Raw genomic sequence first — 12,410 nt, forward strand, 5'->3', positions numbered from 1 at the left:
TTTTTCTGTATGTGTGTAGGCTAATCCATGCGCATGCGTATATGATGCAAACGCTGCACCAGGGCAGACTGGCGGCGATAAGCGCGTGCTGTGACGTCATTGACGTTAGAGGTCTACAAGTCTGAAATGTGTTTACTCCTACTAACATCACTCTTTATTCTTTTCTTTCCCTCGTCATCTTTCTTACTCTATTTATTCAACATGTATAAAATAAAACGATTAGTGCAAGCGACGCATTTTTGTTAGTACGTACATGTACATGACTTTTTTTTCAAAATTTGTCTTTCTTTCTTCAACACGTTCAAAATTAAAGTTAAAACACTTTATTGGTAATTTCTATCATAATGTGTATCTGTGTAATGGAGTGGTGCTTGATGCATGCAGTTGTAACATAAATGCTGTTGCCAGTTAATTACCATAACAGCTTCGCAAAAGAGTTGTAAATCAGTCAATTTGAGCTAGTCTTATAGTCGGATAGGTCAGTTGTAAATTTTTAATGGTCAATTTAATACAAGTGTTATTTGCACCAAAGTAGTCACTTGTACTTTGCCGTCTGTAAAAGTTGTTTTTTCAAAAGTAACAGTTATCTTAAGATAATCAGTAGAAATATATGAAAAGAATGCAACAATTTAATTTGTTCAGCAATCAAGTTTTTATTCAATACGGAAAAAACAGTTATAATAGTTGATTTTTTTCAAGCAGTGTTTGGATTCTAAATGTGTTGGGCCATCTTTACTCTTCTATAACCGAGTGCACATCCCAGATAACGTATTCACCAGGTAATAGCCATAACTTTTTTGTGTACGTAAAGTAACATCATCAGTTCTATGGTGGGAAACGAAAGCACTTTGTTGGGTTTTGGTAGTCTTTTAAGTTGGTAAAAGTAACTAAGTACAACATTATGTTCAAAAAAAATTTTGATTTAAAATATTATGCTACACGTTATCAGAGGTGTTCCGATGTGGAAAAAAAAACAACAACAACTAAATGCCTGCACAATCCTGGCAGTAAGTCAAACTGCCGGTCACAAAGTCAAAAATTTATGAAAGACCAGAAGAAGCCTACTGGCCGTAAAAATAAACAATTGGCGATCGAAATTTCCAAAGAAAAGCCACAGATAAACGCTGTATATTAATATTAAATAGGCAAGCAGCTTGTAACACAATGTATATAAAAAATGTATATAAAACTAGTGATTACATATGATGGCACAAACTTCCAAGCCAGCCCATCCGCTCACCACACACACACACAAACACGCTTTTCACGAACAAGCGAGCAGACAACTGCAGGTGGTGTTCAGCAGGTACCACTCATGCACCATCCTGTAGGAGAGCCGTTGACCAGGACATGAAGCGCTGCCGATGTCAGCAGCAGCAGCAGGTACTGAGTAGTGGCGGGAGTGAGGGCTGGCGGCGCGGCGTTGCAGCCATCTTGGTTGTCGCAGTGGCAGTAGCGCATGCGGACGTTGTAGGAGCCGTAACGCTCCTGACACACGCGCCCGTCGTAGGGGCCGATCTCGCCGCTGCCGGCACATTGGCGGATGTAGCGCACATCCCAGTGGTCCTCCACCCACACTGCAGACAGTCACATTGAGGACACGGACATGGGTGAGAGGACTACCATTGGGAGAGATAGTCTACAATAAGTAATGTGTTTGCATAGTTTGGAAAAAATTCATGAATGATGAGTGATGAAGACTTGAAGAGGGTTAGCTCATAATTGCTTACAAAATTGGTAGGGATATGAGTGAGGCAGGGAATGTGGTGGGGTCATGGCTGAGGTAAAAAATAATCTGACCTGGATGGTCACTAGACCTGGTAGCCGGGGTAGGGACATAAGATGGGGTCGTGGGTTGATATAGGAAGATGAGTGAGGCAAGAAACGGAAGGAAAAAGAAACAGCGAGGAATAAATCACAGTGAGCATGGACTTTTATAGGTGGACTGCTGTCTGTCTGCCAAGACCAACGCTTAGCCTAAACACAGAATGGGACTAAACCACGGAGCGTCCTATGGAACAGCTTTCCTTCACACCTCCAACAGACGGAATCCAGTCTATGTCAGTTAAAAGCAGGACTTCTAAAATATCTGTTTTAAAACTTTTAATTGCTTGCAGAGACCTTCCATTCAACGTAAACATCTATTATTAACAATGGAAAATGTGCATGACCCTAGGTTACTTATTCTCTAGTCGCAAATCCCTGTCAAATTAGACAACCCCGATCTGTGTGCATATTCTAATTTTCTCTCGTTAATGGATTTGTTTTATAGTTAATGAGTGTTTCGGTCTTTTTTTTTTTTTTTTTTTTACCTTAGATCGAGAGCTAAATGTAAAAGAAAATCGTAATTTGCTGATTCTGTTACCCTCGAAAAGTTTGCCTTTGTCACTCCTACTTCCCTTCTTCTTGACACCGTTTCGCTTTTCCTCAGTTCATCTTGCCACAATCTTTCATTCCCTACCTTCATCTATCCACTTTTTTTTCCTGATAAAATGCATCCTTTGACCGGAAATAGCTGCTATATATGCTGGTAAGCTAGTACAGGTCATCGGTGATGGGAGAGAAGTGGAGAGACTGGATAGATAGATTGAATAAACAGTGCGGCTGACCAGGGACCCACTGAGGCCTTCTGGGGCAGTAGTAAGCAAGTCCTACAAGTTACGGTCAGTCAATAGCATTTAAACAAACATACAAACAAAATGACCCAAGCTACACAAAACAAACAAACAAACAAACAAACAAACAAAAATGACCGAAGATACACAAAACAAGCAAACAAACAAACAAACAAACAATCACCAGAACTAAATATATGGAAGATTCACCTTCTTGAACTACTTTTCGACACCTTGTCTGCCAGTCGAAGCAGTTGACGAGGTGCTGGGTGACATTGTCAAACCAATCCGCACAATCAGGCTGGTGGTAGGAATTGCAGTTAAAACACTTGATGGCGAATACTGAAATAAATTAAAAGTTTGTAGAAGGAAATCTTACTGTCTGATGCAAGACTGTCAGATGTGCACACCATGTACATCCTCCTGGTCATGGCCTTAACATAAACGTGTCCATGTGTGATAGTAACCTCATATGGTGATGGACCATTATGGTCTTTGCAGGATTGTATCTCGGGAAGTGAATTAATCATGCATATTATAGAAATGGTATCTTCGTGGACTAGAGCGCAGATATTTTTAGAAAACAAATGACTACTGAGCCTCAACAAATTCTTGCAAGATAGAGATGTACAGGGTAAAACTAAAGGCAAAAGAAAAGCAGAAAAGACAACACAGAGGAAGAGAAGAAAATACATAAATAGAACACTCCTGAGAGTAAAGAGAAACACAGAATGTAGACAAGCGTAATAAATAAGTTTACAGACGACAGTACAGATGTCTACAACAAATACAGATGCTAGCGAAATGTTATGGAGGGGAAGGCGTCTGCCTCATAGCTAGCACAGGTGACCGTGTACAGTTCTTTGTAAAGATGGTGAGAAACACACAGTGTTGTGTTATTACAGAAACACCACAACAGCTCTTCCTCTACATAACAAGGGGAATGGAGAATTTATAGCTTTCATGCATGGCATACTTTCTCGTTAACCCACACTCGAAAAGTGTTCACGTAGTTTAAAGAACATCTCAGGTGAGACACATCGCAAAACACGGATTTTTGTCTACAGACGGAAAATGCCGTTTGATGCGAATTCATGTAAGTGCACAGATTTTACACACTGCTGACACGGAAGGCAAGTGGACTTCGTTCACTCAAGCGCGAAAGTACACGGAAAGACAAATGATGTTCTTTGTCTTTTGTTCCCCCCCCCCGGCCCCCTTTATCTTTTTCTCACAGATGCTACAGGTGAGTTCTTTGCACCGTTACAAATGTGTTCGAACTTACCTGTATCCCAAAACGAATAAATTGTCCCAAGGACCACGAAAGCAGCTAGTACTGTCTTCATCGCACTCTCGTCTTCAGGTCGTCCCGGATATTTGCTGCTGGAAGGTATCTTGACATCCCACAGGTGTGGTGGCCGCTGTCTCCGACATGACTGATGGCGCTTACACCGGGGGCTCTGTTGAGGATTGCTTTAGCAGTAAGGTGTGCTTAAAAGATGTTCAGAAAACCGTAACAGGCCTCCATGCACAGCACCCTCGTCATTATGGTAGTCTTGACGCTCTTTAATTATCTTTATAAGCATGCCGACATAACTTGGTTCCGCGAACAATCTATTTTCTTTTCCTCTTCTATCGGAATCTCTCTCACACACAGAGGGTGCTTAGCATATTGTTGCACAGAAAATATATGTTTAGACATGTAAAAACTGTGCGGATAACTACCTGACTCTTACAAAGATTTGGGAATTCAACTCCGATTTTGATATTTTGACAGTTTGTCACTTATCCACGAGGCTGCATGCTCACGCACGTAGTAAGCAGAACCAGAAAAGTCATATACACTCACATTATCATCACTACAACCCCAAAATACATTTTGCACGTTAGACATGATGAAACAAAACGTCGTCAGATTTTATTTCTTTATTACAAATATCTTTGTAAATATAAACCGTACTTTAGCAGATCAATAAACGTTTATTTACAAATTTATACAACTGTTAAAAATGATGAAAACATGGTGTGTAAGCCGATAGTCAATGGAACTCCTGATTTAAAAGTGAAAATATAAAAATGGTGGGGGAAAAATGGATTGCCTGGAGGGTCATTTCCACGGACGCTGACAAAATGGCCGCAGAACATTCCGTGGAATGTCTCCAGTACTCTACCTCCCTTAGATTACACTGTAGTTATAATTTCTAGAGACAGAATTGTATATCCTTGGCTGGATACATTACAGCTTTAAGTTTAGCTGCTGGGGATTTCTGTCAAAAACATACATGTGATGTGGATATCTTTTGGACACTTTGATACAGCGTTCTTTTGGAACCAAATAAATGATAAGGCTTTCTTGTTACTGATCAAACACACACACCTGGTACACTGGTGTGACTATAGCATGGTGTAATACAGTATTTATAAGAATATACACGACCTCTGCACAACATTTTTTGAATGTTTGTCAAGTTTTACTTCTCTACTGATCTTCATAGTTTTATTTGAGCTCCTGAGCAACAACTTTCAGATAATTATTTGGGTGGGTTGTTTTTGTGCAATATTTTTGCTGTCAGTGCATATGAACAGGAATATACTGCAGCGACTTCTAGAAAACTATCAGACGATATTTTCAAATCTGTAATGTGAGTCATGGTGATTTAACTGAGTGGGCCAAACTCTACATAGTTATGATAAGATTTCCTACAAAACCATCTTGTATATGCTTGTATATGTACAGACAGCAATACTTTACAAATGTACAATGTATAATATTCTTGTGAACATTTCTGAAATAAGGCCCCAAAACATGCCATACTTCTGCTCCACTTTTTAACCAAGCACAATGTTTAACTGGAAGTTTGTTAGACAAACATCATTTGATCAATTACACTGCATTCCCATTCATTTGCTATTAGCATTACCAGATTATCTGTTAACCCTTTTTGTTTGGGTCAAGATGAAAGTACCTCTTAGCAAGAAAAAAACTATTGCTATGTTTCAAATGATGATGCCTGGCAACGTTAAATGAGACCAAGTTGATATTTCCATCACTAAGCCAGTAATTTCTCTGCATATGATGTCAGCGAGACAAAAGATTTGAATGGTGCTATTGTCTAAGGCCCTGTTTTGACTCTGCAGACTGTTTCATTATTATGACAATAGTTTGAATCACTGCTATGCACTGGTTTTATCTTCAATATGTTTCTTACATTCAAAACTATTTTAGCAACTGTTTTCCCTGTAGGTCTGACATTATGTCAACAGCTCTTAATTGCAAGGTAAAAATGAGATGTAATTTCAATCACAAAGCAGATGAATGATATGAAATAGTCTCTTTTGTTTGCATATTAAACCTTTACCAATCAAGACAATGATGTGACTGCGAATGGCACTCAAATTTTGAAAAAAACAATCAGCTTCTGTACCATACACAGGGCAGATGATATGCAAGACAGTTAAGCTCCTTTACATCTGAAACTTCTGTAAAAGGACATGTGATGACAATGATGTTTACCTTGTGTAACATAAAGTTAAGCACAAGCCATGTGCTAATTTATCAACACCATCCCACTTTTGTCAACTTAAGGGAATAAACAAATCCTTTCAGTGCTTCAACTGAATGCATAACTAAATCATATACCATTACTAGAAATGCAATGACCTGAGTTTGATGGAAACATAAAGTGAGTATACTTCTTTTCATACAAAAGCTAGTTCAAAATTAACCTGCTAATGTTACAGATATAGCATTAAAAAAAAAAAAAAAAAAAAAAAAAACTAAGCGAACAGATGCACATATATAGAATTTCAAAAATGCTCTTTGTACTACAACCTGCTATGCTTCATTGAACAATTATGAAGTGTTTACACAAACGTACATATTTAATATTACAGGCTTAGTTATCTAGCATCACCTTGATAATTTTAGATTTGAGGGGAACTTCTCCATAGGAGAGGATGGGCAGAATTCAAATATCTTTCACAAAAATTTAATGGCATAAACACTCATTGGAAAATTATCTTGGCAGAGATCTAAAGACTTTGAAAATCATAAACATATGACTTTGGAATATGGAATCAAAATGATTTCTAGGACAGATAGGGTCAATCTGATATCACAGAAAAACCATGATTCCTAAAGCAGTCTTACAAAGGTTGTGCATCCAGTAATTTTTGTCTTTCTTCTCATCGACAGATTTTGTCAACAATATTACAAAAATCCACCAAATATCCTTTCAATTGTTTGTCAACAGACTTTTTCTTTTGTTTTAGTGAGGAGTAGGGGTGAAATACTTTGGCTGAACACATAAGCATATACACATAAAAAAACAAGGCCAAAAGAAATGTTTTCTCAAGTGGAGCCACTGAAAGTAAATGTTGACAAAGATATGCTGGAAAAATCAAAACTGTTGAGCCTCTTTATAAATCACCAAATGTGTGGTCTGTTTGGAGTATAGAAATATGGAATAACTGCTACATCATTTATATATAAATAAGTACACTGAGTTACCTAGGCCTCTATGATGCCAAAATTGAGTCCAAAAAGCGGACATAAGATACACTTCAAGAAACAGCTAAAAGGAATGGATTTGCCTGAACATGTAAGGATGCTTCAAGTTCCCTTTTGGTTTTACAGACATCTTGACCATCAAACTCTTCAGTGTTACATAACAGCATCAAACAGATGTGTTGAAGAAATGGATTTGCACTATTATCTCTCTAAATTCACAGGGATTGTTACTTTCTGGTGTGTCACACAAGTCCTACTGGACACATGTTCCTTTAATTGTATCAAGGTACTTTATGCAAAAATATAAATGTATGGAATTATTATTTAGAAAAAAATTTAAAACTCAAAGGTAGCATCACATTCAAATGATTATTACTCTTCCTGCTGCTCTTCCAGCCAGTTTTATATTATTAACACACATATTCACATGCATGCACACACAAACTGCTTCTTAGAATATGCACAAGAATTTTCTGTCACAATAATTCATCAGATATGTGAGATACCAAAACAACTCCATATTCATAAGGGAAAATTAGTTTTCATCAAAATAAAGATGAGAGTTGTATGAAATGATACGGTAAAATTTGCAAAACAATTTGTACCACCCAACTACAATCATATCTATACTTTAAAAACAGCTTTTCAGAATAGTTGGTGTTTATCTGCTGACATCCTTCTCAAAGGAGTTAATGTTTATTTGGTGACAACTTCTAAAATGAAACCAGAGTGACAAGGGACAACAATATCACGAATGATCATTAGCAGCTAGAGCATGCTGAACATAATGCTCAAGACCAACTTGTCAAGGAAGAAGAAAGTGCAACTATGGATCTTCCACATTCTACAAAATAAAAGTCCTTCATATCGGTAGAAAAGCAAATGATATTACCACATTCTACCAGACACTTTGCCAACAGCAAAAGGAGAACAGAAAAGCAAGATGATCATCTCCGAAGAATCAGCATATGTGGCAAAGAAAGAGCCAAAAAGAAAGTTAGCATCAAAAGCATTAACTGATGTGAACCTGGTGTCATTTTAGTTGATAGAGCAGAATTACAGCCATCTTGGTTGTCACAGTGACAGTAGCGCATGCGCACATTGTAGGAGCCATATCTTTCCTGACATATACGACCTTGGTAAGGACCTATTGTACCATCCTTTGCGCACTGGCGAATGTAGCGAACATCCCAGTGGTCATCAATCCAGACTGCACAAACAAAATCAAAATGACATTAACATTAGTAGGGCTCACTCAAAAGTAAACAAAATACAAAGCAGCATTCATCCTTAAAGGCTAACACTTGCCAACCATAAAGTTAGCTCCAAATGAGGATCTAACACCTATTATTAATGAGACCTTGTTGCAATAGCATGCTTAAACCAGCAACTTCTTTTCAAAATGCAAGAGACAAAATTCAAATTTAGAGGACTTTACCTTATAGAAGGACAAAGTTATTTTTATCTACTCAGATTTAAGGAGAATACTACACCCAGTAATTTAAAAATAATTGTGCTAACGCTTTAAAGCCATTTACCACAAATGTTCTTTCAACTGTCCATTGTATTCTGGATTGTAAGTAAATAATGAGCTAAATGACATTTTATAACAATCAATAAATGCATGTGGTCAACATGAAAAACAATACATAATAAAAATGTATCTAATGAATATTTGATGAAATTATTTTTTAACAAATATGAAAAGATTTAAAAAGTTTTCCTCACCATCATAATATGAAAGTATACATTTGAAAAAAAAATTGTATCAAAAGATGTTTAAACAAAAATCATTAACAGACCTAACTTATCCATATAAGTAACAGGAAAATGATTAATTAGGGAATCAACAGTTACTAACCTTCCTGGACAACTTTACGACATCTATTTTGATCATCATCACACTGAACTAAGTGCTGTGTGACGTTATCAAACCAATCGGCACAGTCTGCTTGGTGGTAAGAATTGCACACAAAACACTTGATGGCAATTCCTGTAAACAACATGAGAAAGAACTGAATGAACAAGATTACAATATTTGTCACAGCAGGAAAACAAATTATATTTTTTTATGTTTTTGTGGGGCTTATTAGTATATGAGGCTATGGTTATGTCACAGTGTTCCAAAAACATTTATAAATATAACATTTTGAACCCAAAATGTACTAAATAATACTTGTGTTCACAGTTCAGTTAGGTCCTTAACACAGCTATACCAAGACTTGATTTCATATTCTAATTTTTTTAAATGAAGAAATTAATAAACTGCCTTGTTTTAGAACAGGGATGTCTCTTAGAATACTAAAAGTGAGGTAAATGAAGGTCTGTGCTGTGGGCCTGTTCACTACACAGTTTACAAAAGTGTTATGCATGGTATTTATTCACTCAGTCATATCGGTATTTCTGATGAATGGGATTAGTGTATCATGCACGCGTTATTCAAAATGTTTTTCTCCGGTTGGTGTTGTCTCCACGAGGCAACTGGTTCTCCCCACGCACGTGCTCTGTGTGCTTTGTGACAAACATGCAAATGGCGAACATGAGTGGCCCTGATGCTGTTATCTTTGAACACACGAGGTTCTTACAGGTAATGTTGATGTTCTCATGAAGGTAACACACTACTGAGGGTCTATCATGGCTGCCATACTTGCATTTCCGCATTTCATGAAAGGGTTGATACATCAATGAAGTGCTGTCAGGTGTGCCGTGTAGGTGTGGGTCACAAAGTTCGCGAGACTTACCGCTCTCAAGTGCCAGAAAAATGGTGCCGATGGCGACGAAAATCACAAACACCGCCTTCATCGTCGTCACTCTCTCATCGCTCGTCGAACCTCTGACTTCTGTAACCTCTCTTTCGATCAGTTCGTTGACGCCGCGAGGACAGTCCCGCGCTGACAGGTGTGAAAAGTAGGTCATGACAGGTGAACCTGTCGTGCGGAGGCCCTGTTAGGGGGTGTCGCGAGAAAAGCCCCGCGCACTATCAACTGGCCTGAGACAGAGACTATCGTACATAGTTTGTCGTGAACAGTCCGCCTTTGACCGATATTTGTCGTTGGAAGGAGGGGGAGCATACGGATAAACGTGGCAGGTGTGGCAGTTGACTGGGTCTTCATCTCCTGTTTATTTTTGGCGATGGTGAGCAGTGCACTGAAGACCAGTCCAGGTTCCTGATGTCCTACGACTGTGGCAACCGTGCCTCGTACAAAATCGTTGGTGTTATGCTCTCACCTCTCTGTGTGGGATTCAGAACGGTCTCCTTTAGTCTTAGGCATTTACTTTCGTGTACCTGGATTCTTCTATTCGTATCGGCAAACAGAATCCACGGTTCACATCCGTATAGCAGCATCTGTGCTACAAGGGATTTGTAGAGGGGTGGGCAAACTACGGCCTGCGGACGTCTTGAGACCAGCCCGTCTGCCAGAATGTGAAGTGCACTTGTTTTACATATTTTTTTCGTATAGAAATTTAATTTATCGAGTACAACAGCGTTAGAAATCGGTAGTCTGTAACATTCTAACACAGACAAGGTACAAAGATAACAAATAACGGCTGACATGTCTGATGGAACCGTTTGAGTGCATCGAGGACAGCTGTCTTCAAGGGAAAGGATGGTTTTCCAGTTTTAGTGTGAGCGAATACAAACAGCTTCACTTTACATGATAAGTGAACGCCATTATGTACTCCTTTGTTGTCCATTATAACCATCACCAGGCCTGGGTATTTTACCCGCCCGCCAGGGGTCATAATGTTGCTTTTTTCATGCGAGTTGGAACTGTCAGTCTGCTAATAAGATTTTGGAGCTCTGGGGCCACCGACTGTCTTTGGACTCCACGATTTGTGCTGTCGATAAGGACTGAGAGACTGTGCAACCACCCCCAACTCGACTAACAGTCACAACGTTTTCCTGTCCTACTCCAAATTTATTTAAGCCCATTGAAAAAAATCTGTTTAGTTTTTAGGTAAATGAATATTTTCTAATAATGCTTGAACTGACCACTAAGAATTGTCCACCCTTGTCGTGCATCTGTAGTTTCTTGTCCGAAAATAACATTCAACCCTTTCCTTGTTCTTTATCTTCGCCACATCGACATTTTAAGCCTTTTCTAAGTTTTCTTCGATTTCATCCATCTTCTCGTTTACGATACTTTTTGATGACTTGGATGTTTTGAAGATATATTTTGACAAATTACCAATGAATGATCATGTTCTTCAAAATAAAATGTAATCAGAAACAATTTCAGTCGCTTGGTTTACATCTAAAGAAGAAAAATATCCAATGCAATCAAGTCAGCCGTGCAGTTGTTTTACTTATTCTTTCGACCAGTTCTTAACAAACAGGGTCACATTGTATTTTTAGGCTTGCAAGCTGGGACAGTGATCGATATCGCTAGGTAAAGCTGGGCTGAATGGGGAATCGAACTGGTGCACTTCCGTGTTAAGACACCAATGGTCTAACCCAGGGGTGGGCAATTAATTTTCCCAAGGGGCCGCATGAGAAATTGGGATGGTTCTAGAGGGCCGGACTAATATAGTTAACTCAGTTTTACCCAATACTGTATACATTGTATATATACTGGCGGGCGGGCCGGTCAGAGACAGGAGGCGGGCCGGCGTTTGCCCAGGTCTGGTCTAACCACTCGGCATTTGGTGAAAATTCCATTTCTGTTTAAGGAGAGAGGGAGTTGGTGTTTTACGCTGAGCCACCAACCAAAAGTATATCATCACCAAGCGACAGCGACACGTACTCTCTACATTCCACACAATACACAATAAAGCCATATATACGTTCATTCTAATGACATTATCTACTTCTCGAGACAGAAGCCTGGTTGGAGCTCCATTTAATAAGATTAATTTGGGATGCAGGAAACCGGAGCACAGAGAAAACCATCGACGGTCACGTGTCGCATCCAGGGTTCTCGGAGCTGAGTTCTGAACCCGTGACATCCGATTCTCTCTGTCTTGTTGACGGACACTTTAGCATTGAAGCGCACGTCAGAAAATGTTTGAATAATTACAAAACATGCAAGGGTCCCATAGCCAGGTAGTGGTTGTGTGAGCATAGGACGTTTTCCAGTCACAGGTCCAGGCCTAACGAACTTCGTAATACTCTAAAAATATGTGGAGTCAGTTATTGCTTTTATATGGAGTCAGCATCACTAAGGCTATATCACGGCAAGGCAGCCAGCCCTGTAATCAGATGCCACATGCTGAGAAAGAACAGTGTGCCAGAGACGAGAGCTGAACCCAGGACAGCCAACCTTCACTGTAGTGATGACAGGCGC

General features: G+C 39.0%; 2 protein-coding genes across 2 annotated transcripts; both read right to left on the bottom strand.

The window, feature by feature from the left end:
- Positions 1–628: 628 nt before the first annotated feature.
- LOC112576234 lies at positions 629–4,054 on the bottom strand. Its single transcript, XM_025258540.1, has 3 exons — positions 3,901–4,054; positions 2,826–2,957; positions 629–1,577 (listed from the first exon to the last, which is right to left on the bottom strand). Exons 1-3 carry the CDS (start codon positions 3,959–3,961, stop codon positions 1,300–1,302), a joined length of 471 nt encoding a protein of 156 aa, XP_025114325.1. The 5' UTR covers positions 3,962–4,054; the 3' UTR covers positions 629–1,299.
- A 472-nt stretch (positions 4,055–4,526) lies between these two features.
- LOC112566812 lies at positions 4,527–10,023 on the bottom strand. The gene is made up of 3 exons (XM_025243188.1): positions 9,867–10,023; positions 8,987–9,118; positions 4,527–8,335 (listed from the first exon to the last, which is right to left on the bottom strand). Exons 1-3 carry the CDS (start codon positions 9,925–9,927, stop codon positions 8,073–8,075), a joined length of 456 nt encoding a protein of 151 aa, XP_025098973.1. The 5' UTR covers positions 9,928–10,023; the 3' UTR covers positions 4,527–8,072.
- Positions 10,024–12,410: the final 2,387 nt, after the last annotated feature.

This window comes from Pomacea canaliculata, linkage group LG1, assembly GCF_003073045.1.
Source record: "Pomacea canaliculata isolate SZHN2017 linkage group LG1, ASM307304v1, whole genome shotgun sequence".
Taxonomy (NCBI): Eukaryota; Metazoa; Mollusca; class Gastropoda; order Architaenioglossa; family Ampullariidae; genus Pomacea; species Pomacea canaliculata.

Coding starts and splice junctions, on each gene's coding strand:
- LOC112566812 (XM_025243188.1), bottom strand. CDS start 9,927: ATGAAGGCGGTGTTTGTGATTTTCGTCGCCATCGGCACCATTTTTCTG. Junction 9,119..9,866: donor TTTTCTGGCACTTGAGAGCG/GTAAGTCTCGCG, acceptor TGTTGTTTACAG/GAATTGCCATCAAGTGTTTT. Junction 8,336..8,986: donor TCGTAAAGTTGTCCAGGAAG/GTTAGTAACTGT, acceptor TTGTTTGTGCAG/TCTGGATTGATGACCACTGG.
- LOC112576234 (XM_025258540.1), bottom strand. CDS start 3,961: ATGAAGACAGTACTAGCTGCTTTCGTGGTCCTTGGGACAATTTATTCG. Junction 2,958..3,900: donor TTATTCGTTTTGGGATACAG/GTAAGTTCGAAC, acceptor AATTTATTTCAG/TATTCGCCATCAAGTGTTTT. Junction 1,578..2,825: donor TCGAAAAGTAGTTCAAGAAG/GTGAATCTTCCA, acceptor GACTGTCTGCAG/TGTGGGTGGAGGACCACTGG.